The sequence below is a fragment of the Lathamus discolor genome, chromosome 1 (genome assembly GCF_037157495.1).
Source record: "Lathamus discolor isolate bLatDis1 chromosome 1, bLatDis1.hap1, whole genome shotgun sequence".
NCBI lineage: Eukaryota > Metazoa > Chordata > Aves > Psittaciformes > Psittacidae > Lathamus > Lathamus discolor.
In genome coordinates this window covers 77,851,948-77,877,804 of record NC_088884.1, presented here as the reverse complement: position 1 = coordinate 77,877,804, position 25,857 = coordinate 77,851,948, and the positions used below count along the sequence as shown (strand labels likewise).

At 36.6% G+C, this 25,857-nt stretch overlaps 1 protein-coding gene across 5 annotated transcripts in view; it reads left to right on the top strand.

Annotated features, from left to right (window-relative positions):
- The window catches only part of FGD4 (FYVE, RhoGEF and PH domain containing 4), a 110,466-nt gene that overhangs the window by 84,151 nt on the left and 458 nt on the right, over nucleotides 1-25,857 (top strand). For 4 of the 5 annotated variants that reach the window (XM_065681625.1, XM_065681663.1, XM_065681644.1 and 1 more), the window contains 13 exons: nucleotides 2,868-2,957; nucleotides 4,990-5,135; nucleotides 9,352-9,508; nucleotides 10,620-10,758; nucleotides 11,666-11,724; nucleotides 12,345-12,491; nucleotides 14,152-14,324; nucleotides 14,649-14,679; nucleotides 14,854-14,949; nucleotides 15,363-15,488; nucleotides 17,397-17,537; nucleotides 19,167-19,307; nucleotides 19,484-25,857. The exon at nucleotides 19,484-25,857 is cut by the window's right edge and continues 458 nt beyond it. In XM_065681625.1, coding sequence (XP_065537697.1) covers nucleotides 2,868-2,957; nucleotides 4,990-5,135; nucleotides 9,352-9,508; nucleotides 10,620-10,758; nucleotides 11,666-11,724; nucleotides 12,345-12,491; nucleotides 14,152-14,324; nucleotides 14,649-14,679; nucleotides 14,854-14,949; nucleotides 15,363-15,488; nucleotides 17,397-17,537; nucleotides 19,167-19,307; nucleotides 19,484-19,741 — 1,704 coding nt within the window. In that variant the 3' untranslated portion in view covers nucleotides 19,742-25,857. The remainder of the gene's footprint in view (nucleotides 1-2,867; nucleotides 2,958-4,989; nucleotides 5,136-9,351; nucleotides 9,509-10,619; nucleotides 10,759-11,665; nucleotides 11,725-12,344; nucleotides 12,492-14,151; nucleotides 14,325-14,648; nucleotides 14,680-14,853; nucleotides 14,950-15,362; nucleotides 15,489-17,396; nucleotides 17,538-19,166; nucleotides 19,308-19,483) is intronic. The other variant, XM_065681634.1, reaches the window with a different exon arrangement.

The window sequence follows — 25,857 nt, the reverse complement described above, 5'->3', positions numbered from 1 at the left end:
TTACCCTGCTTGTGAAGAGAAGTGGGGATTTATGGTTATATCCCGTGAAAATAAAGCTTAACTTGTAACTTGAGTATTAAAATTCCCTTTTGCTATTAATTATTAGATTTGACACAGTTGTTCTTTAGGGAAGCATTGAAGTTCTCAAAAGCTGAATACTAACTTCATATTTTCCATGTTTTTTAAATATTTTTTTCTTTAGGAATGTTCCTTCATTATCTCTACATGGTTTTTCAAGGCTGTTTTGTTGAACAGCTCTAATAACGAACGGCTCTGTCATTCTCACTGTCACAAATATCATTCAGGATTTATCTCCAAATTATGTTGTAAGAGGTGCTGCTTCTGCTTGGAACAGCCAAATTCAGATCTGCAAAAGTTGAGCTTCTTCTTGGAGTCCGCCTGTCCTGAGCCCATAGCTTGCTCCTGCATGCCTGCTTCAAGGAGGGCTGGGTGGGCAGTTGTGGTTAAAGGTGCAGCATAGTGTGGTGTGTGCTGCAGCAGAGCTGGGATGGCTGCAGATGAATTCCCTTAAAGCAGGAAAAAAAGCATATGTATATATACATACTGTATATACATGCATGTGTGTGTATGCCAGCTGCAGCACTCTTTTTGAGCAGTTGGTGGGTTTTTCCACCAAATGTGCTGTACTGTGTAACATGGCGCTTCAGTACCTGTGTGCCCACTCATGCATCTGGTCCCAGTTCACCCCATGTGCTCAGGACCAGCAGCTGCCACTTCCATCAAGAAAAGCTCTGCAGGAGATGAATGACACTACTACCAAAATAGCCTGGGATGTGTTGTTTTCAAGCTGGACTGACCTTGTGGACACCAGGTGCCTTCCTATAGATAAGATACTCGAGATACAGAAGTTGGGTGAATGACTAGGGAGGAGGTTGGAGCTAGTAGTGGAAAACCCAGCTGGGAGTTCATGTAACGTGGGCAAATCTTGAGGTGGTGGAGTGGGAAACTGAGGACTTCCCTAAAATAGAAGTGTCAATACAGCTTTGTGTTATTTTTGCACTGATTTAACCCTGTAGGTGGGTGTTCTTATGCTGGAATAAGAACATGAGACTGTGATTAAAAGATACATCATCCGTGGTGTGTATTTTTTGCCCACATAAAAGATTCTTGTGTCAGATAGTGCAATTGATGTAAAGAGAAAGCTGTCGTTCAAGAGTTAGGAAGATGCAAAATGTTGATACTGAGAGGGATGGGAAAGATGGGGTCAGAGTGTACTGGGAGAGTAAAAGGGATTTTTCTGAGTTAGGAGTGAGGATTAAAAATGGTGGTTTTTTTTCTAATTGCTCATTTTATGTGATAGCTTTGAGCTTGTTATGTGTGATTTTTTAATTTTTTTTCCCCTCTTAATTAGTTCAAGTGATCTTCTGAAAATTGCAGATAGATTCTACAGCAGTGCTTCAGGGAGCCAAGGAACCAGTAGCCCCCGTGGTTTTGTGCCTCTAGTCCGCATATGAGATCTCTTGTAAATGGCTGCACTAAACGGCATGCTGTAGCCATTAATAGCTAATTCTCCAGCTCCCTGCAATGTCTCTTGACAGCACTTAAAATGCTGTTCTGTACGTTACTGTGGTTGCTGTGCTGATTTAAACAGATTTAATGAACAGCTTTGAAGTTACTGTTGAAAGCCTGTATTTAGGGAGGAGGCTTGCTGTGTAGCAGTGTGACTGTTAATACTGAAGATTAGAATTGAAATGTGTTCAGACTTGAAATACTTACTGAATACTGAAAAAGGGAAAAAAAAAAACCCTCACCAAAGTCCTTAAATGAAAGACTGTACTTTACTATTCAGTATTCTGCAAACCACCCTTATAAATGTACTTGCAAATGTTTACCATACTCTTGTTTGAAATCAGAAATGATTCTCTCAAGCTCTCCTCTTTATTTCTTTAATGAAGTCTTTCCATGGTTTGTCTAGTAAGTTGGCACTTTCCCATAAGCACTGTGCTAAGACTGCTGTTTACTTAGGAAAAGACTTGGGTGTTGTTAGATGTGAACGCTTCTAAATCTTGAAGAAAAAATCTTGTAATGGAAGTGTTGTTTTGTTGAATTTGACACTCGTGAGCCTGAGGCATTTCTGTAATGTTTTAATATTTTGAAGGCTGTGCTTTCATTGTGGGTTTGTTTTTTTTTTGAAGTAACTTCTCACAGCGACTCACAATTTTATATTCAAACATGTTTAGTTTAATATTGAAATTTGAATGAACATTTTAAATTTCCATTCAACAGAAGAATCAAAAAAGTATTAAGTGGAATGAAAGACTTTAAAGTGAAAACTTTCCCTAAGATGAAGTGACTTCCATAAAGACAGAGCGAAGGAGCCCTCTAATTGCAGTCAACAATTAATCAGCAATGAGTGTATCGATGAACACAAAACATTTTCCATGGTATTTTTCAATAATTCTGTCATGCAAAGAACATGCAGTTCGAATAACTTTTGAAATGGGGGTGGGGGCGAACGCCGACTGATCCCATCTGTTCCCTCTTACTTGGCAAATCAGTTCTTCCAGCTCTGAAAGGTCAGGTGTACTCGATTACTAGGATATGAGCTGATCTGCTGAGTGGTGCTTTGGCAAAGATCCCTGTAGAAATAGGGAAATACGAAAGTTTCAGGCTTTGAATTTTGCTCTGCTCTTTGACTGATTTTTACCTGTCTCCAACTTCTGTATTTGTAGATTAAACTGCTGAAAAGTTTGTATTTTTTCAAAGTGGGGTGTCTATTAGTAAATGTGAAACTTGGATTTCACTTGTTCTTTGGAGTGTAAGGTAACCATATGTCTTTCCAAATTTTTTAAATAATAAATTACATTTCCTCCAGTATTCTGAGAGCTCTTCTTATTTTCCTCCAGGAGACAGATGAGCAAAAACGTCATAAAATTGCCAGTGAGCTTCTGCAAACAGAAAAAGCCTATGTCAGCCGACTTGACCTCCTAGATGGGGTATGTTTTTCTTCAATTTGTGTTTGTTATCTTGCCTTGAATTCACTTGAATGGCTATGTATAAGTGTGTATTTAAATTACATAAAAGGTGGCATGTTTTTCATGTTTTGCCGACTTTTTGAGTCAGTCATTTGCTCCTGCCACATAACTTTGCCTATGTTTCTCTTTTAAAAATGCAGTGTTCTTAAAAGCGTTAGGATTTTGTGGATATGAATGCAGTATGTTCTGTGTGTATAGATGTCACTATAAGCAATAGTAGAGCATACCGACAGCCCTCCAACAGAGGATGTATCACCATTTCTTGGCTTCTGGTGAAATGGAGAAGGGTATCATTTTATAATACTGAAATCACCCACCCACTAAAAAATTACTAAATCTTTCAAACTTGAGCCACCCAATCAGAGTTCTTCTTTAGTCCCCAAGAACCTGGGAAGATGCCCATACTAGATTATTTTCCCACTATACATTTAGACTATATCTCATTGAGGTGAACAGAAATTACTTTGCAAGGAAATTCCTGCAAGGAAAGGGTTGAATTGTTGTGCTCTGTAGAATCAAATTGATATTTCTTAAACAAGAAAGTTTGTAGGTTTTGAGTATTTTCCTTTTAAAGTCTTTACTTCTTCACATAACACATCAGTTTTACCTGGATGCCTGTAGCTTTGCATTGTCTTACTCCATGATATTTTTCTCAGACATTACTGTTTAAATTTCTCAGGTATAACACGTAAGTCTTGTAAAAATGGTTGATGGAAAGTAAAAAGTCTCAACTGATAGAATCATTGTTCAGACTGCTTGGGGATGTAAGTAACCGACCTCATGAAAGTGGATTTACCTAGCAGTTCCACACTAGGATGGATATATGGTGTGTTTGAAAAGACAAAGCATTGCAGAAAAAGTGCTCTGATTTAGAGAAGTTTAAAAATAAAAAGGAGAATGCTTACTTAATTCATAGTGTTTTCTGATGGGTAATGTACAGTTATTTTCCTTAGTGTGATCATAAGTCCATCCCTTCTACGCCTGTTTTCCAAATATTAACTGGACAGATTTCTGAAACTGCTCAACTGCTGCTAATAAGAGGAAGCCAGGAGACTTGGAAATGACTGTTACATTTCTAAACTTGGTTAAAAAGTTATGTAACCTTTATGGTCTTCAAAGTAACTTGTCAAAATTAACTGTCATCTTGGAGGTGTAGCATGGCAAGTATGTTTTAAAGGATATGTAAATGCATATGGATTTTTTCCTTTTAAGGTACTTCTGCTGTCTCAGTTGGGATGATCAAAGTTCCTGTCTTCAGACTCTTTTCTTCTTTCCCTAGCCCTTACCCAAACTCCTGAAGCTCTCTCTAGGGAGATGCAGTCTATTCAAGCATGGGAGAGGGAGGTAAAAGAACCAGAGCTCCCCATAAGCACTGTTTTATGTGCATGTTAACACCTGCACATGTCTCTAGACATTCTGTAGCTGCATCTAGTCAAGTAGAGCCCACTGATGCGGAAAAAATATATTTTTTAAAAAGAGACTATAATAGAATCCAATCAGAATGTGACCCCTTTGATGCTTTAAATTGTGTGTGAATACTGCTCATAGTCTCCGATTATTTCGATTTCAAAAGGATGAGGGGATGCATCATATAAAGAGAGTGGCTGTACTAATGGTGATCAGAGATCATGCTAATTGAAAAGAAAGCAAGGGTGGAAAATACAACTAGAAAACTGGGAAACCTGAGATGATATAGCTGTTAAAACAGATAGGATGCCTGGAGTCAATCCAGAAAGGCACTACTTCAGTTTGGCTTTCCTTATGTCTGCTCTGCCTGCAGAGTTTTCCTGGCTCACAAGAAAAAAAAGTGTGGTGTAAGGGGAGAAGCTTTTACTTCTGGTGAGGGAAAGACAATAAATGAGTTTGTCATTACCTGTCTATATTATTGAAATATTAATCTTGTTTCAGTTGGAATAAAAGGGGTGACTAAGTGGTCTTTCACTGATTAAAGATAATAGGCTGATATGTTTGGGGCTGTCTTTTTGTATTGCAGGTATTCTATTCCAGACTCCTTGAGGAAGCCAACAGAGGTTCATTTCCAGCTGAAGTGATTAACAAAATCTTTTCTAACATTTCATCGATAAATGCCTTCCATAGTAAATTCTTACTTCCAGAACTCGAGAAAAGAATGCAAGAATGGTAAGAGGCAATTCGCTGGTTAATAGACTACTAAAACTGTGTCTGTAGAAACTCTGTCACAGGACTGAGATAGGGAAGGTACCTTCATAATTAAGTACTCCAGGTCCAGGAAGTACTGTGGGTAGGAGGACATCTGCTCTTCCACTCTTCGTTATGATCTGACTCAGTAGAGGACTTGCATCATTTCCTCAAAATAAAGGACATGTAGCTCACTGAAGCCAGTAAGATTACTCATAATTAAATGCCTTGATGAATTAGGGGTTCAGACTGAAATTGTGTGCTACCTGGTGAATCCACTGCACAGAATACAAAATTGAGATAACATCTTTTGTGCTATGCTTGTAGCACAGTAACCTTTGTCATTACCACTTTCTGCAATAAGGGGTAAGAGTTACATTCTTATTTTTCTGTGTTTCGGTTTCCTGTTTGGAATAAAAATCCATGTCAGGTGTATCTTGGGGCCATTTCCCCCCTAGCTTTTCTTGATTTCTATTTGGAGCAAGCAAGAAGGATAGCCAAGGTGTAAATATACTCTGCAATGATCATTTAAAGATACTGTAATGTCTTTATCCTTGGTATATGTGATTCTGGAGATATTAAAATATAGCTACGTATTTTCAGTCTCTATGTAACTGTGGAAGAAAGAAGTCCCAAACCACTGCTGCTTCCCTACCGTTTTTAGGAAAGGGGTCACCTCAATAAACAAACAAACAACCCCCAAAACCCTACAAATATTGCTTCATCCAGTTGTTTCACCTCAGCACCTTTTGGGGTCCTGCATTCCATGTTATCTAGGGTTTATTTTGAGGAATTCAAGCGTTTGTTCATTTATAATTTGCAGTTACACTTTCATGTAACTCCTTAATTGTCAAAAATCACACTTAAAAATTGAGAAGTAACGTATTTGCGTCATATACAAAACTCTTAAACCACACAGTGGTGCTTTAGACAATGGCTGTGTGTCTCCTGACTCTGTAAGATGATTTCCCGTTTAAAATAATGATTCTTGAAAATAGAATAGTTACCATCCACAAACACATGATAGCCCTCTACAGCTGATAGTGCAAGAAAGTAAATAAAATGTAAGCATTGTGAGCTATGGGGAGGCTGACACCTTACCTTCTGTTCCTTGCAAAATGAGCATGTAAGGTAACCTCACCCTTTTCTTCTAAACTGAAAAAAGTCTGTTAGGGAATATGAATACTGAGATTAAAATAGAGTGCATATTCATGAGAAATGGAGTTTAACTTATTGTAATGACATTTAAAAATCAGCTTATGCTACATTATGTGAGTGCTGTATATATTTGAAATTAAATTTGTGATGTATTCTTAAAATTTTGCTCTAGATGCCTTGTACAGCATAGAAGATGGGTTGCACTATCTTAAGTATATGAAAAATTCTAAATTGCTGACTAATACTGTGTGTGTAATTCTCTGTTTCAAGAGTTGAAAAGGGCTGTTGCAGATCTACTTTCACTACTATTTGTGCAAAACTAATAAATTGCATCATACAGATATATGGTTCTGCAACTGGGAAAGTAGATCAGAAGCAAATTCTTCTTTCTTAGAAGAAAAGGAAGTGTGAATCTCAGCTTTTTGGGTAGAAATAAGATTGTCTGGTAGTTGCATTTTGAATGAGTTGAGCAACAGCTGGAGCCAAATATCTTTTACAACATATGGCTTGAAAACACTGGAAGCAGCCTTGTTGTAACGTATTTCCCAAGAAAAAAGCATAACAGAGCATAACAGTGATCCCACATCAAACAAAATACCTATCTAACTCTATCTTATGTACTAGAGGGTGACTGGGAGCAGGTATCTGGGGAGGAATATAAGAACACAGCATGATAGCCTCAGGGTGGGGGTGTGAAGAAATTACGTCACTCTTTCAACACGAAGTTTTGGAATCTGCAGCAATTACAAACCAGACCTACTCATATGATTGTTTTGCTTTGAAACTGTAGCTTCTAATTTTGTTAGATGCCTGTTAGCTTGTATATTGGAAGAAGCAGTTGTTCCATAGTCACCTTTACAAACATTTCCTTAGTTTTCTTGCAGTCATGGTTTGAAATGAGATGCTACAAATCATTAGTACGTCAGCTATTTTATGTTTGAGTTTTTAGAATGCCACTGTGGTCTGATAACACAGAAACCCTTTGTATTTTTGTACCTACATTACAATGTAAAGTCCTGTTCTTGACCCATGTGACGATGGTATCTTTGTTGTCAGCAGCAGTGAGGTGCTGATTTGCGTTCATGGTGATAGTTCTCTTTCTGATCTTTGTACCCAACAGTAATTGTCTTGGACCTGATGGCACTTAGTAGAATTTAATATTTTGGCTCATGGTGTGTAGTGTTTGAATATGGGATGAACTAATTGTCTATACTTGTGAGTTCATCAAGGGAGGATGCGGTCCTCAGAAGGTTCTGCTTGCTGTGACTTCCCTTGTCCTCCTTATTCTTCCAGAGCTCTTTCTGTGATGTGGACCTTGTCTTTCTTACCTGAAATGATGATGAATTTGTGTTTTTACAGACTCAGACTCTTTGAACATATAAGAGTCTTGCATGAATGCATGCAGTTAGGAATTTTTGAACCTTTATTGATGGTGAAATGGCAGTGCTTTGTGTAAATGAGCAGCCACAGGTTCCAAGGAGCAGACATAGCAAACTAAACTGTTCATACTTCTTGGTTTATAAAAGTTATAACATCTACTTTTAATGTCTGTTTAGTAATAGTTGTGAAATGTTTAAGTAGAAGTATTCTTTTTTTGTGCCAGTTTCTTTGGAAAGAAAGACTTTCTGCTTTAAGGTTTTTTAATTGTAAAATGTTATAATTATCTGTAAAATTTATCAGAAAACATTAATGCTTGTGGGTTTGTTTTAGTTTTTTGGTGACCTTTAGAAAGGTATTCACATTTCCTTCAGTTCTGTTGGAATTGGCATGATTTGTCATTTATTTTTGGTTAAAAATTAGGCTGCTACATTGCAATAAAATTATAACCCAGGAAAATAACATTTAGTGAATCAAAGGAGGGGGTTTTTGGTTTAAATTACTAGTTTGCCTCTGAAAATGTGTCTGCTTTCATATAGAGTGGTTGAACAAATACATCAAACCAATTAAGGGTGGAGAGAACACTCGCCCTTTGGAGGTGATTTCAGAGGCCTCTGTATCTTGTCCCCTTCTCTAGTTACCAGGCCCAGCAGTAACTCAGACCTCTGCCAGGTCTTGTGCAGGTGCCTTCTGAGCCTCCACCTCTTTTACTCCCTCTCCCCCTGCAAGAGGCAGCTGAAGCTGGGCCAGGTTTTGCCACTTGGCAATATTCACTATATGAATAACTTTTCTCTTCTGCAGAGCTTTTCTTTTGGAGTTGTGTGTTGAAGTAGACTGATGAAGAGATTGCAGTAGGTTGCTTCACTTTAGACCACTACCACAACATTGCCTGTGGACTTTTAGAAATCCAGATATACTGAGTTTCTGAGTCTGTTCTTGAAAATGAAATGGGAAATTTGCTTGTTACTGTAGTTCTCAGAGATGCCTGCATGCTGTTCTGCCTTCTCTGTGTGCATCAGGAGTGCCGCTTCTCTGTGCCTCTCCATCAGTTTTTGCTATTCTGTTTTATTTGAAGATGCTATCAGTAGGACTAGATGATCTTCAGAGATCCCTTCCAACCCCACTGGTTCTGTAGTTCTCACAAAAAAGCCTGGAATCCAAGGGATTTTTTCTACTTCATAGTTTTTATTAGATAATGATTTTTGAAAGCTGTCAATACATGTATTTATATAAGACACGGAAGGGAAGCTGTACAGTATGGATTTAGTCCTCAAACAGAACCACAGGTTAGATGTTTGAAGGGTTAAGTATGGTCAAAAGAAGATCATGGAGCTTTAAGGAACTGCAAATAAAATAAATTAGGCCATGTTTTGCAAACAAAACCTTTCAAGTTTTTTATTATAGGTGGCTTTTCTTTCTTTAGTGCTTTACATGACCTATAATGCTTATACATCATCAAAGAGGGTACAAACACTCTTTCTATGTTAATTCTGGTCAGTTTTAATGGTCATGTTGGAACTCTGTAGCAGACAATCCCAAACAGAAGGATTCTCTATTAAACACTTGAAGGATTCTCTATTAAAGGTTATATAATTCTCTATATAACCTTGTGTGACTTTTTTCTTCCCTGTTTGCTCTGAGATTCCACCCTCTTACTTTGCAGGACTACCACCCCCAGAATTGGAGACATTCTGCAAAAGTTAGCGCCTTTCCTCAAGATGTATGGGGAGTATGTGAAGAATTTTGATAATGCCATGGAATTGGTGAAAACATGGACTGAACGGTCACCTCAATTCAAATTCATTATTCAAGACATTCAGGTAATGGGGAAAATAACGTAGATATCCAAGTAATACAATCATATATGAAAATATATAGTTTATATAGGGTGAGAAAAGGATTAAAGAGAAAATAAAATACTAAATTCCTTAGAATTAAGGATTGTTCATTTTTTCCGCTTCATGCTGCATTCTGCTTCTTCACCTTCTCCCTTCATATGTACACATATACCCCCATAAATCCAGATTTTCAACTGCAAAATAGAGGACCAAAGTAAAAAGGCTGAAACATGAGAAGACTGAAAGAATACTATTTTGTATTATTTATCTTAAAACAGTATTTAGTTTTGGTATCTACAACAAAAATTAGTATCAAGTGACCTATCAGTGCAATTATAGATCCTCACACTGAATCTGTAAGTACTGTATTAGTTCTCACCAGTGCTGTTAACACAGAGCTTTATGCTTTGGAAGCAAGTACATAATCCGCAATGCTGAGGCACAAAAGGTAAAGAAAGCTTAGCAGTTCAGCAATGCATAAAAGTGCTTTTTATACCCTCTAGTGCTCCCTGTAGGTTTCTCTGTGAATTGGCAGGTATGTGTGTCAGAGCATACTGAGCAGCTAACGCTGGGATAAGGTTTTTCTACTTAAATTTTACTGCTCAGTGGGGTCTCGTGGTTCGAAGCCAGGGAAGACAATGATGTGCATTTGATTGAAATCTTTTAATTGCATAAATTAATATGCATCTTAAAACACTGCTGAGGGGGTTTACATTATAAGTGAAGCTCAGAGAAAGCTTTTCCGCAGACAGGTAAAATAAACCTTCAGACTCCATTTAAGCGATATTTTCTAATAGGTGGTCATGAACTGTTCTTATTAATTCAGTAGTTATTCTCTTGTCTGAGTCTTACAAGCCTAATTAAAAATTCACTGGAGTTTGGGAGATCTTTTGGATACTTAGGAAAGTTTTTACAACTGTTTTTAGGAAAGTATTTCTAATTATTTGGTTTGTTAAAGTAGTTCTGTTTTCTTTCAGAAGGTCTGTCATGCACATTTCAAAATACGTTGTGTTTCATCAGTCATAACTTTTATTTTACTATATCGTAATAACATTTTTGCCTGCTACATTGAAATATGTTTACAATTTTTTAGAAGGAAAAAGTGTGTGGAAATTTGACATTGCAACATCACATGCTAGAACCAGTACAACGCATTCCACGCTACGAGATGCTTCTAAAGGACTACCTAAGGAAATTGCCTCAGGATTCTCTAGACTGGAAAGATGCTGAAAGTAAATATCTTCTAGCCATTAAAAGAGCTGAAATAAGATATTAGTAAGAGGATACTGTAAGCTAGAGATATTCTCAGGAAAAACCGAGTGAAGAGGCAAAGTCCCTATGAAAAGAATGCCAAATTTTCTTAAGGGGAGATGCAGGACTGTAGGATTCTTTGGGGGGGAAAGTGCTTGAATAGTGGATGAAGTTAAAAGTTCTAAAGCCTTTACTGTTCTCCTCCTGGAGTGCGTAAGTGTTGCTTTAGGTTTGGATAAGCACACAGGATTTGTTTGCTTTGCGGTGTGATGGTTTTTCTTTGGTGGTTTGGTTGTTTGTTTTTTTTTTTTGCTTTTCTTGGCATTTTGGTTTGCTTTATGCACATTTGGAGTGTGTGTCTGTAAAAAAATGGAGTTACACTCATTATTGTATTTTTTCCTGTAGGAAAAAGAACAGCCCATTTTTAAATTTATACCTCCCTGTATTTACACAAGAACAGTTCAAGATATTTCCATGATTGTTCAAAATTACTGGCCAGATTTTTTTTTTTTTTTTAAATACTTCATTGTTAGTGAGCTGTTTCAACTAAAACCCCACAGTTTGATATTCTGGACTACTTTGTGAGAAGAGGGGAGAGAACCATGAGTGGTCATGTCATAAAAAACATGATTCTAAGTGCTGCAGCTCTAAAGTAATCTGCAATAATTCTCTTCGGATCTTTCCAGATTATAGTTTCTATTTGGTAGTTGACTTTCTTATGCTTTCCACTTTACCTTGGGTTTTTTTTTTGTTGATAACTTAAATTTATTATGGTGTTTAATGTACATAAAAATGGCAAATGGTTTTGTAGACTGATACTTTTTTTTTTTTGGTAATATGTAGAAGTGCAGCTTTTTGGGTTTACTCTTTTCTTTTCCTTCTGCCTAGAATCCCTGGAAATTATATCCACTGCAGCGAGTCACTCAAATAGTGCAATAAGAAAAATGGTAAATTATCCTTCTTTCCCTGGTCAGTTTTTAATATATTATATTTGAGTATTTGGTGAAACTAGGAGTGTGAAATGCAAACGTAGCCAAAAAAGGGTTCCCTGGGTCCAAGGGATTGCTCCTACTTAATGTATTTATACAGCTCCTGGGAATGATAGACAAAATCTAGCATTGCACCTAGTTCTCTAAAGTGGAAGGTGGGACAGGCTGGGTTCATCTCCTTGCTCAAATAGGTGATACCACACTGGATGTTTAACCTTGTTTCATCTGTGGTTGTCGGTGGAAGGATAACGTTTGTAAAGAGTAGTTACTGTTTCTGTACAATATTGGGCTGGCACGACAGGCATTTCATTAAGTATGTAAGGTACTTTGGGCAAGAGATAATACAGGCTGCATGTATAACTACATTTTTAAAATTACCAAGGAGGTAACATTCCTAAAAGTACTTGTTACTGCATCAACTAATTTAATCAGCCTGTATGTCTGACTATACATAACAGGTATATATGTTTTTGAAAGCTAACATTCTCCAGGCTTACACAAGCTCCCATAATTTAATTTAAATATGTTTAAAGATCTGTGGGTTTAATTAGTTTTATAACTGTATTTTCCCTGTAAAGGAGAATCTAAAGAAATTGTTAGAGATATACGAGATGCTGGGAGAAGAGGAAGACATTGTGAACCCTTCAAATGAACTGATAAAAGAAGGACAGATCCTTAAACTCGCTGCTCGCAATACATCTGCTCAAGAACGGTATCTTTTCCTAGTAAGTATGGTAGCCTGTGTTTGCAAGGAGTGCCTAAATGCAAAAGAACTGCCAAAGAGAGAAGGAAATCCTCTTTAGCTGATGCCAGTGCCTTTCCACTAGTGATATTAGAGCATGAGTAAAACCTACGCTGCTTACAGAAGGGCTTGAATGGAGATGCTAGAATGGAATACATGGTTTTAAACAAATGGAACTAGTGTCCAGCAGCTCACTTTTACCGAAAGTGGCTGCTGATTATAAATGCAGGTCCTAGAGCACAAGAACTCTGACATTCTCATGAAATTGAAATGTAAAAGTTTAATGTTCTAGTCCTTATAGATTGTATGTTGAGGTCCCAGTCAAGTCTTATGGTCCTGTGGGAGCTTGTTATCATGTCAGGTCATCCTCTTGTCAGGTGTGTGTGTCATGTCTTGGAACTAAAAAACTACAGCCATGCCGCCTTACAACTCCCTTGCAAGAGTTTTGATATAGTTCATTGTTTTAAAAATTGCACAGTTCAACTGTATGCTAATACAGTTTTTAATGTATTAGCATTAAAAACTGCTAATACATTACTGCTTATAAACCTCTGGCACTGCAGTTCTGGTTAATAAAGACTAGTAATGGGTTGTTGAGGTACAACTGCTTATCTGTGCTTCTAACAAAAGGAGAAACCATTGAATAGTAAGACCTGTGATGGGGCTAGACAGCTGTTTAAAATGATGTGCACTGCATATGAGTGGTGACAAATTCAAATGTGCTTTATCTGTGCTAGACGTTAAGCAATAGGCTAGACAGGATTTCTATGAACTAGGATTTAACCAAAGTGAGTTTCTCCTTTTAATAATTAATTTTGAGAAAAATGTGAGGGGAAAAAATTTGGGAAAATTAAACGCTATAGATCTGATTTAATGACTGCTTCTAGGCTGGGGCTTTAGACATTTACATATTATTTAAAGTTCTGATCTTTAATAAAGGAATGTATCTTTGTCTTGCTCATTTTTATTAAATTTTTTTTTTCCTGTGATATTGAGGATTTCAGTGAATAAAAACTCTAAGAAATGTTCTTCTGTCTTGGAGAAAAGACCTATAATTTCCTCAAATAATATTAGCTACAACTTCTACAAATCCAAATGATTTTGGTAACTAATTCTCTAAAGTGAAAGATGGGACAGGCTGCGTTCCATTCCTGGCTCAAGTAGGTGATACCACGCTGGTATCACCTATTAGGTGATAATACCCTAATACCTGAATTAGGGTATTAGGGTAAATATAAACATCTATACTGAAGAAAACAGTTCTTATTTTTCAGTTTAAAGTATATGTTGCAGAACTGGGGCGTAAGAATGGGGTTTTCTAACAAAAGCTGTACAGTGCTATAAAATACCCAGTCTGAGAATAGTTGATAATAAATGCTATGAAGATTGCTCTGCATAAACCATCATTCATCCACTGAAAGTGTCCTTTAATCTTATTTCCAAACAAGTAAGAAAAAGAAATTGGCTTGCATTAGAACTTTGGCTTTCTTGTATATCAGGTGAGTGGGAAAGAGCCTACTTCGTCACCCACGAAGTCTAGCTTTCTGACATCATCCTGCTGTCAGTAGAAAATGTGGCTTTATCAGTGTTTTTGCAAAACACTGCAATAATGCAAACACATGCATTTATTTCTTTTTCCCCAGTTTAACAACATGTTGCTCTACTGCGTCCCCAAATTCAGCCTGGTAGGATCAAAATTCTCAGTTCGAACCAGAGTTGGCATAGATGGCATGAAGATTATAGAAACTCATAATGAAGAATATCCACACACTTTTCAAGTGTCTGGAAAAGAGCGAACACTGGAGTTGCAGGCCAGGTAAGCAGTCTTTTTATCTAGCTTTTGGAGGATTAAATATATGCATGAAAAAGAGTGGACTAATAGATTCAGAGAAAGAGGCTTCATCTTAGTATCAGTGTTTTGAAAATAGCCTAGGCTACCAACTTGAATTCACTGCTTAGTGCCTGCAAACTTGTGAAAGCCTAAAATCATACTTTTGCTTTCTGTTTTAAGATGGACAGTTAATATTGTTTAAATTTAAATTCCTGATAATTACTTCAGAAGCTTTTGCAAGAAGTTTTTGATAGTGAGAAAATGTTTTCCAAACTAGTTTTGGACTAATGTTTCAAATATTTCTTTTAGTTCTGAACAAGATAAGGAAGAATGGATAAAGGTAAATTTATCTGAATTCTATATTTTCTAAACATTTTTTTCAATGAAGCAATCAAAAAAGTAATATTCATATTTTCTAGCTGTAGCTTCCCTCTGCTACTTAATAACTGGTAAGAATGCAGAGAATCTGTTTTAAATGTAATATGTTTGAGGCATTTCTCCACTGTTTCCTCAGGCACTTCAGAATACAATAGAAGCTTTTCAGCAGAGGAATGAAACTTTCAGAAATGCTATTGCTAAAGAATATGAAGACATGCCTGTTGAGGTATCTGTAAGTTGCTGTTATTCCTTTGTAACCTTCTTAGTACCCATTTTGTTCTCCAGTAAGTGGGAAAACATTGGCATAAACTTTGTTTGCAAGCTTTTCACTCTTATATAGCAGAGGAATTATGAAGTAGTCATCTTGTTGGTAATTGTTTTTCTTCATAATGCCAAATCTTATAAACAATCCTTTTTTTTTTCTTTTTTTCTTTTTTTTATTTGCAACATGTAACAGAGCATCCTTTCAGTGAGGCATAATGATTTTCTTTGTTATTTCTTGTATATATTTCCAAATGCATCTTGAGCTCTGTTTTGACATTTCCCTGCCAGAGGAAGAGAATAATAATTTTCTCTATTTAAAGTACTGCACAACTTTTTACACTGGGTTTTTTATTCTCCCACCCTCCTCCTGGCCCCATTCAGAATGCTGAGCTTGGGAAGAGAGCACCAAGATGGATACGAGACAATGAAGTAACCATGTGCATGAAATGCAAGGAGCCCTTTAATGCACTGACAAGGAGAAGGCACCACTGCCGAGCATGTGGACATGTAAGTGCAAAACCCCAGCTTCTGTAGCTCATGAGTAGGCTTGGGAATGGGTCTAAGCACCTACTTGACTTCTGGTGCCTGCTTGTTGTTCTGCAGAGTTTGTTCCTCTGCTTGTGGCTGAAAGGAGAGAAGCTGTATGTAGCATATGACAAAGGAATCCTCTGTCTGCTTTAGTTAGCATTGTAAATTTAGAAGTAATTTGGAGCAGCGGAAGATGCATGTCTTTGTAAAATGTTCCAAGCCCCTGGACCTACTATACTGTTATTTTTGAGTGGCTTCCACTGATCTCAACAGTTTCAAGACCATATTAAACTGGAATAAGGCAGCAGTATACTGTGCAGCACTGACTGCCTCCTCTTCCCATTCTGCTACTTTCTCTTTCCTATTCACAAGACCATGTAGCCCTGCAGTTTCTCATTGGGCCAACTTGGAGCTGTTCCCAGCTGGGTTCAGCATGTAACTGTGTGAACATGCATGAAGCATCAGGGAAGCAGAATGCTTAGGATGCGGAGAGAGTATTACTGCTGTTCTCTGTGTATGATGGTATGGTAATGTCAGTTGCTTTAAAGCAACCATGAATTAGTGGTATGACTTGAGAGTTTTCAGAAGTTAACAACAGAGCAAACACCCCATGCTTTCTGTTCTTGCCATCCAGCAGCAATGTCTTTCTCCAGCAGATGGTAGTGCAGGCCCAGGTTTAATTCCTCTCTTCCAGGTTATCTTGCACGATTTCTTCATAATATTTTTATGTGGCATGATGGCTTATTCCATCCACAGTGCTGCTTTTTGCTTTTTTGCATTAGCTTTTTTATTGATTATACCCTTGTATAATTATATATTAATCTGTTTTGTGGGTTTTGTTTTGGGGTTTTTTCCCCCCAGATCATGGTCTTAAAACTTATCTGTTAATCTTAAGATCACGCCTTTCCTTTTTATTCACCCTCTTGTTCAGATTCCTAACTAATTTCCCTCTCTTTAGTTCTACCACATTTTATGCATTTTAATTTTATTTTTTTTTTTCCCATGTGAATTACTTTGGGTCAGTTGTGTTTTTCCAGCAGTGACTAATTGGGAATACTTCAGTAGTATTCTCTAGAGATACTAGTTGAAGGTAGTGTTATAGATTAGTGCTGCAAGACCCCGGACCACAATAAAATTTTGTTCAGGTGTTTAAGTAGCCCAAGTCCATTTGTCTACTGTTCTTTCTTGAAATAACTTCACTCAAATTTTTTATGCAGGGAATCTTTTTCATCTGAAAGAACATTTCTGTGGAAAAACATTGCTAACGAAATGTTCTTTCAGATATCTCATGGGTTGCAGTTTTATGCATATAAATGTACAGTGAGAAGAAAAATCATTGTGATATTGGCTTATTCTGTGTACTTATGAACAGATTATAAAACCGAAAATTTAATAGCAGGTTAAAAAAGTATCTATTTCTTATTTTATTATTGTTTTCATCAGTAATGTGCATCTCATTTGTACATTTCTCAGGCTATGTAGATAAAAAAAAAAAGGTAAATGGAGCTTTTCATGTTGGCATCTTAACAAACGGGAAAGGATTTTCTTCCAGGAAGCTGGAGGATTTTCTTCCTGTAGCATGGTTTCTGCTAGATTCTATTTCTAACTTTAACCTACAGATAGGACTGAAAGGCTAATGTGATTTTATGGAAAGTACGAAGTTTCATCAGATAAATAGTAAAAAATGCTTCTAGTTGAGCAGCAGTGGCACAGATTTGGAAAAATCATTATTTTCAATTGAATTTGTAATGCCATGTCATAAAGGCATTATCTTTCTTGTTCTGCAGAATGAAACAATATACTACTAAGTAGAGAAAATAATACTAGTTTTTAATCCAATTATGTTTTCATGATTTTTATATGTAAGTTATCTTTTTTGTTTCTAAGGTGGTTTGCTGGAAATGTTCTGATTACAAGGCACATCTTGAGTATGATGGCAATAAATTGAACAAAGTGTGTAAAGACTGCTATCATGTTATAATTGGCTGTACCGACAGTGAAGAAAAGAAGAAGAAAGGGATCCTGGAGGTATGTAATTTAAAAATCATATATGTGCATACATGCAGTTTCAACTCGTCAGTAAGTGAAAACTGGTAGCCTTCTTGCAGGGTCATTTTCTGTTTGAGGAGTAAAAGGTATGTGGACCAAATTTATCCTGTCCAATAGATCTTGATTTTCACCATTAATCTTTTACAATACTGCATTGTTTCTTACTTTTATTTTATTTTTTAAGGGGGAAATGATAAACCTTAGAGCTTGTTTACTTCTTTCTAGTTACATCAGCAGATGTGATAAAACATTACCTTTGCTTACAAATCTTCAGTTTTTCTTCTTCTTCACTTAAGCTGTCATAGCAATAAAAACCACTGCTACTACAATGATTTCTGAGAACATATACCCAAACTGAAAGAACTGAGGAGGGAGGAGAGAGGAATAAGGGGGAATTTTTCTATTCCAAGTCTGAGTTGTAAAATACTGTTTTTTGATCAGTGTACGCAATATACCTTTAAGTCATCAAGTTCCTCTCACCTTTTGACATCTAAAAATTCAAGGTCTCAATCAGACAATAAAGAGCTATGTTTCTTTTATAACTTCAGGAGAAATAGGCACCTTACAATTGCAATTAACCAATTGCACATTTCTTAAATCCCCCTTTAAAGGCCCTTTCAAAACACCTAACTTACATTAGGGAAAGATCATAGTAATTTTGTTAAGACATACTTACCTTGAGATGTAGTAGACAGCGACTGACCCTTGAGCTAAATAACAACAGAAAAAGAAGACAAAAATAAGACACAGGTTGTGATTCCATATATAGGTCTTAATCCATGTTGGTTTGACTACAGTCCCCTAAATGTAAGGACTGCAAAACTCCACTAGCTTACCTTATAGTCAAGAGTCTGCTCTTTCTTGGCATGGTGCCTTTTTTAAGGTAACTAAGGAGCTATGGAGTCTCTTAGAAATGTCCATCCGCTTGCTGGGTCTCATGACAGCAGAGCGGTTAGTACCATGTTGCACCAGCCAGGCAGCACCACTACTAGGAGAGAAAAAAATGTATTCAAGGGAACTTTAACAAATTATCATTTTGTGTTCTTTCTGATCTTCTCAGGATCACTATTTATCCCAAATAGCATGTCATTTTGTCTTCAGTTTTTAAGCAATTCACCTAATCTTTTTGCTACATGCTTGCATTCTTATGCTATTAAAAATATATTTGCATCTGATCCTGCCATAATATTTTGAATGCCAAAATAGTGTAGCTGTCATATTGGACAGTTGTTAGCACTTAAATGCCTGACATGATGTCGTTTAGAAATTGGATGTTGTAGATACGAAGATACAGAGAAAGGCTATCTGTGGAGGCAGAATTAAATTTAGAGTGATCTAGAAGTGTATAATCCAAAATTACCAATGAAAGAAGGAACAGATTACACATGTTAAGGGAGTACATGTTATAAGTATATAATACATAAGTATTTTCCATAAACCCAGTCTTTCATGATCTTACTTGGGTAGTTGCTCAAGTGGATATTTTTGCAGATTGTATCCAAGGTTGGATATGAATGGTGATGAAGTTCTCCTTTTCTGTTTCCTGTGTTTTTAGTCTGTATTTCAGGAAAGTTTATTTTCCTTTTTATGCTTTGTACTCTCTCCTAGATTGAATCTGCAGAGGTTTCTGGAAATAGTGTTATATGCAGCTTTCTTCAGTACATGGAAAAATCAAAGCCCTGGCAGAAAGCATGGTGTGTTATACCTAAGCAGGAAGCTCTTGTGCTATACATGTATGGCGCTCCACAGGTATGTGCAGATAAAATGGGAAAGACTTTTGTAATTGTCACTGCCACCTGAGGAAGAGAAGTCTGATAGCTTAGGAACAGAGGAAAGACCCTATTGTTTTCATCAACCTGTATAGGAAATGAGAGTTAGCGGGCAAATTAGTTATCTATACTTAATCAAGAATTTCTTCTTCTTAGGATGTTAAAGCTCTGGCTACAATTCCACTTCTGGGCTATACAGTAGATGACACTCCAAGAAGTGCTGACCTCCCACACAGCTTCAAACTGACCCAGTCTAAGTCTGTGCACAGCTTTGCTGCAGACAATGAGGAACTAAAACAGAAATGGCTGAAAGTTATCCATTTAGCTGTAAAAGGTGAGACACCAGAATGTCAAACTGAACTGCAGGTGAATTTAGAAGAGCAACCTGAATCTTCTAAAACTTGTGAATGCTGAAGCTCAAGAACACATGTATTTTTGAAAGATTTCAATTGAATTTGTGGTTAACCTTTGCGTTAACTGTTCTTTGCTCAATCAAGAAATCTTACAACCATACACATCTTAGCACTTTATGTTTGGGAAAAATTCTGGTCTTTTTAGGGATCTTTTTCTTATATTTATGTTCTGTCAATAAAGGTGATGTACAGGTCCATTTCAGAGACTTTTTTAAAAAATGTGAATGCTATTAAAAATATTTACTAACTTCTTGTTTGTCATGATACAACCTTTTTTTTTTTTTTTTTTTTTGAAAAATCAGTTGCTCTTGGTTTAATGTTTGCTACTTTCATTAAGAATGCAAATACTGAAGCTTCCTACTTACACGTTAGGACTTGCAACAGGATAAAAGATATACCTCCACATTGCCAAAATAGATGTGTAGTTAAATATGCAGGGACAGTTTGGTTTAATGTATGTAGTTTATTGATTGAATTCCACAGATCTGTACATATGTTGTATTTACTTGTCTCTTTTAATTAAAGTAATGCAAATTGCTTTCACAGGTATATTGGCTTTTAAAGTTTCAATTTATTGAGGAAACAATCTATTGTTTTTTCAATCTAGAAAAGAATACCTAAAATATGAGAAAACAATATATAATATATGTACAGTATTAAAAATGTTCAGTACTTGATCATTGCTTTGATTTCATGATACTGGGTTCCTGTTAGTGAATAATTTATTAAAAAAAGCATGTTTTCTATTTGAAATTAAACACAGTTCTAAATTAACAAATACTTTTCAGTGATTTGTTTTAATAGCTGACACTTAACGATCTTGATATTTTTATGCATCAAAAAATTAGCAGTAATGTAAGTGGCATGCAATGGACAAATATGTTCCAGTTGTGTTTAAAAGAGTAGTCACTTTTTTTCAGTGTCTTATCACTGTTTTCTTCTGAGAGTGCAGTAGTTCATTACTCAAATGCAGTATGTGGTTTGAGAAGAGCAACAGATTCTAGTAACCTTCTGGGAATATGAGTTTTGGCTATTATGGTTTTTGGACCAAAAGAACATTTTCAACTTAAGCCTTTTAATTTTTGCAGAAGATCAGATACTGTAATATTTATGACAACAATCTTCAAGAATTATTGTTGTAAAGTAGAACCTGCTTTATACAAATTTAGTATGAAGTCTGAGCCTTTGAACCTCAAGTTAACTATCAAGTTAGCAATCTCAAATCTCAATTTAACTAACATTATTTGCATTCCACTTATGGGAATAAGGACTTATTGTCCTTATGGTATTTGGTCCCTTATGAACTTTCATTCTTATTAGGTCATTTACCTGTATTTATAAAAACCTTCCCTAAATATTTTACTGTAACATCCTTGAATTAAATATGGCAAATTTGGAGGTAGTGATTGACTATCGAGTAGACAATTAAAATCATTGCGATTTTTTCTGACCCCTGAAAGGAAAGAAAATAGGTAGGTTCTATAATTAATTTGTCATAAGAACATTCAGGAGTCTTACTTCTTGATATAACTGCAATCTGTATTTTAAATCATGTCAAGCTGAAGAGCTCGGTTTCAAGTTCAGTTTTGTTAGTAACATGAGGGCAGATTTAAATTGTTGCTTCTTTATAGTGAGAATTCCAAAGTTACTCTTTGTGTCACACAGCAGGAAAAAAAAGCCCAACAAAAGAACAAACCCAACTCACTTGGCATTTAACAAGGGATTGTTAAAGTAACCTCTGTTTTTAGTGTCAAGCATCCAACGGTGTCTGTTATTCTTTGATAAGAAGAATGTCATGCAGCTTAATGTTAGTGGTCTGGATTTTGCTCTCACCTACCCAAATCTGCCTTTAGACTTCAAAGTTTCACACTAGTTTTAGTAATTATCAGAACACAGCATTGTGGAGTAACTCTACAACTGACTTTGTGCCTGTCAGTTCTGGATTTTTCCTTGGGTACTCCATGTGCCCAGATTATTCTGCATGTAACCCTAGTATTACTTTTATCTGATGTGCAAGCTCTTCTGTAATTTTCTTTAAGTTACTTCTGTCAGTCGTACTTGCCTTTAGTTACAGGCAGTTCAAGCCCGTTTTGGTTCACACCGGTGAGTACAATCAAATCTTCACCAAGGTCTCCCTAGCTAGTATGTGTTACCTTCTGTATATCTTGGCAAGGGAAGGGGGAACATTTAGTAAGCAAGAACAACTTTCTGTGGCTAGCTTGCTTTCAATGGTCATCTCCTGAGAGTGGGTATTTTCTAAGGGTCTCAAGTGCAATTGTGAGATCTGTAGAGTCATTTTGCCACATCCCAGTGTACAAAACCTTTGTTTCTCATGTTCAAGTTGTTGAGTGCAAGGGGAGAAGTTGCATTAAAGGAGTCTCTAGGTAAGATGGACTGAGCTGTACTGAAAATAATATGATGGTATCACTGTAATCATAGAATCATTTAGGTTGGAAAAGACCAGCATCAACTACTTCCCTAGGCAACCTGTTCCAGTGCTTGACAACCCTTTCGGTGAAGAAATTTTTCCTAATATACAATCTAAACCTCCCCTGGCACAACTTGAGGCTATTTGTATACTGCTTATTACCTTGGAAAAAAGGCCAACATCCATCTCGCTACACCCTCCTTTCAGGTAGTTGTAGAGAGCAGTAAGGTCTTTCCTTTTCTCCAGACTAACCAACTGCCATTCGCTCAGCTGCTCCTCATGAGACTTGTGCTCTAGATCCTTCACCAGCTTTGTTGCCCTTCTCTGGACATGATCCAGCACCTCAGTGTCTGTCTTGGTGTGAGGGGCCCAAAACTGAACACAGTATTTGAGGTGTGGCCTCAGCACCTCAGATACTGTGCAGGACATGAGCTGCTGAGTCCTGCACACCTCCACTGTACAAGATTCAGCAAGCAGTCCAGCACAATCACATCCCTGGCCCTGCTGGCTATGCTATTGCTGATAAAGGCCAGGATGCCATTGGCCTTCTTGGCTGTCTGGGCACAAGCTGCTCATGTTCAGCTCTGTCAGTCAGCACTTCCAGGTCCTGTTCCACCGAGCACCTTTCCAGCCACTCCTCCTCCAGCCTGTAGCATTGCATGGGGCTCTTGTGGCCCAAATGTAGGACTTTTGCCTTGTTGAACCACATGCACTTGACACTTTGCCTTGTTGAACCACATGCAATTGGCCACAGCCCATTGATCCAGCCTGTCCAGATCCCTCTGCAGAGCAGATCAACACTCCCAGCCAGGTTGGTGTTGCATATTACATTCTGCTTTCTAAACGCCTGTAAATTTAATTCTGAGCCAAGTAGGAAGACCTATTCCAGCTAAACGATTAGAAGCAGCAATTTCTGGCTTATTTGTTACAGTGGTACTGAGTAGCTGAAGCTGCTTCAATGGTTTCAGCATCTTGCAGACAAACCCCTGCATTTGGGCATAAACAATTTGAAATGAACATAGCATTAGGAGTTACTTGTTTGGTTGTTAGCTTCAGCCTTTTAAGTTTAGATAGCGTGAGATATTTTATTTACCCTAGTGAAACCTATTTCATGTTCATATAATCAGTTGCTTGGTCAGAATTGTTCTCTTCTGATTCAGAATGTCTTGGCACTCAAATGTATGGTTCTGTGTGTATTTTGTAGGGAAAGTATGTACCCACAGTATTAAAGGGGATCAGAAGATTGAAGATGTTGCTTCTAGATTTAACCACTCTAAATTGTTTTATTCCATTCTCCACAGACAAGCCCTCCTACAGCATCCAAAACTTTAATTTTGAATTGTAAATTATGACCTCAGAGGAACAAATTCAAAGTAGTAATTGCTGTGGTTTAAGTATCGTGACCAGAGCAGTCAAATTAAAACTATCATTCTAGCAAGGTATAGGCTGTTACTACTTCAGCTGTTAATTTTATTTTTTTAATGCATTGAATGTATTAACCTAAAGCTGTGTGTGTAAGAAATAAACTATAACGGAGCATTCATTCATAATACACGAATGTATGTGAATAGCTCTTCTGAATTATTCAAGCTTTGTGATTCTTACGTTCAAGAGATTCTCGTTTCTCACTTTCAAAGTGATCAGATGTTCGCACAATTTAAAGCTGATAAAAAATTATTTAGTGTGGATTTATCTGTGTTCAACTTGAACAATGGCTTCATTTTATCATCAATATGTTTGGAAGATGTTAATGTAGTTTTCAAAAGTACTTAATATTTTTCCCCTAACATAAGAAAATAGTGTATCATGACATCTGCATGTCATTACCATTCTTCCAGATCCTCTAAAAATTGTTTACAGGTATCAGGTATACTGCTTCGTTGAAGAGCTGCTATAAAATCTGTAGCATCTAGTCCTTTCAAATCCCTTTGCACTGAGCAGTTTATTCTAACATGCATTTAATTTCAATATGCAAACTAGATATGGGAATCCCATAATTTGTCTTTTATTTGGAGTAGAACATTAAACCACTTTATGTGCATATCATATATAGTGTCATCTTTTTATGCAGAACCATCTCAAAATGCTTTATAAATCTCCTCAAAGATTCTAAATCCCTTTCATAGAAAAGAGATTTTTATTCATTTTTTTTGAATTGTGGATGAAGCCAAGGCACTGATTAAATGCTGAATCAATACACTACCACCTAAGTAATTTTAGGAGGTTATAGAAGTGTGCTCCAAAGAGTTGCAAGTAGAGTCAGGAGGGAAAAAAAATAAAAATAAAACAAATATATATATAAATAAGTGGTAAACGTATGGAAACACTTGACAGGTTCTTTGGAGTTTGTTGGTTTCTTGTCTGTTGAGGGTTGTTTTTTAAAACCTACATCACCACAGCTAGTATAAAAACTGGTCAGCAATTCATTTCAAGGTAAAATTAATGAATGTAGAAATAATTTGAAGTGACAAAAAGGAGCTTTCTCCATAAATCTCTTCAGCTGGTGTAAATTAGCACAGGACTGCTGGAGCTATTATACCTTCAGTGATTTAAATTCATTACGTAGGTACACTTGTGGAAAATCAAGATTTCATCAGTTTGAGAGCTGCTGACTTACTGTGTCTCATCTGGAATCACAGTGCTTGGTTGAACTTCAGCTGGGTTTCAGTTGGAGATAATTGATGTAGGGGTGAATGTAAACAACTGGAAGTATATATCAAAAAATAAATGACTGGAGAAATGATTTTGTGGCAGAATTGACCATCCTTAACATAAATGTAATGGTGAAATCGGCATTCTTAGTCTGTGGTGTACTGTTGTTTGAAATCTGAAATTAAATATATATGGAGTTACTTTTTTTTCTCCAGTCTGTATCGGTATGAGGAACTAACCTAGCTGGTTCTGCCCTGTGGGTCTATAGCGAAGTAATCTCCTTGGGTAGGATTTTTAATCTGCCAGTCAGATTGTTTCCTAAAATCCTGTTCCCTTAACACAACATAACATTAACTTAATGATTGTATATGTGTGTCTATATACACATGTATGTGTATGTATATGTATATATGTGTATTTATACATTTGAGACTATTATTCAGATGACCTGTTTTCAAGCAGTATTTTACAATCAAAAAACACACTGTGCTGCATTCAAAATATAATGTATATTGTATATTGACTGTGTTGAGTATGCTTTTCAGAAGAAAAATATCAACAAAAGTAGATCTACTTTTGTGGCATGTTTACTATTTTGGCCTAATTTAAAAAAACAAAACAAAAATATCCACCCAGAAACCCAACAACAAAACCCCAAACACTCTAAATTCAGTAAGGCACTCAATCTGCCTCCTTTAAAGCCTTGTGATTAAATTTCTTCCTAAACTTTACGGCATTTTGCTTTCACTCCTTCTTCTGCCTAGCATAAATGAATGTAGAATGTGGTTTTCCTCTTCTAAAATCTTCAAGCATATTTCTTTTAATAAAATGTTTTCAGCCATGGTGTAACACCAACCTTTATTGTTTATAGTTCATCCTTGTAGATGCACTAAATATTCATGGTGGGAAACATTCAGGAAAGGGGGAGCTATGTCAAAACATTTTTCCATGTATGTGTGCCCTAGTATTTTTAAGAAAGAAGCCAAATTTGTTGCATATAGGGAACAGTTTGCAATAGAAGTATTGGTTTGTTTTTT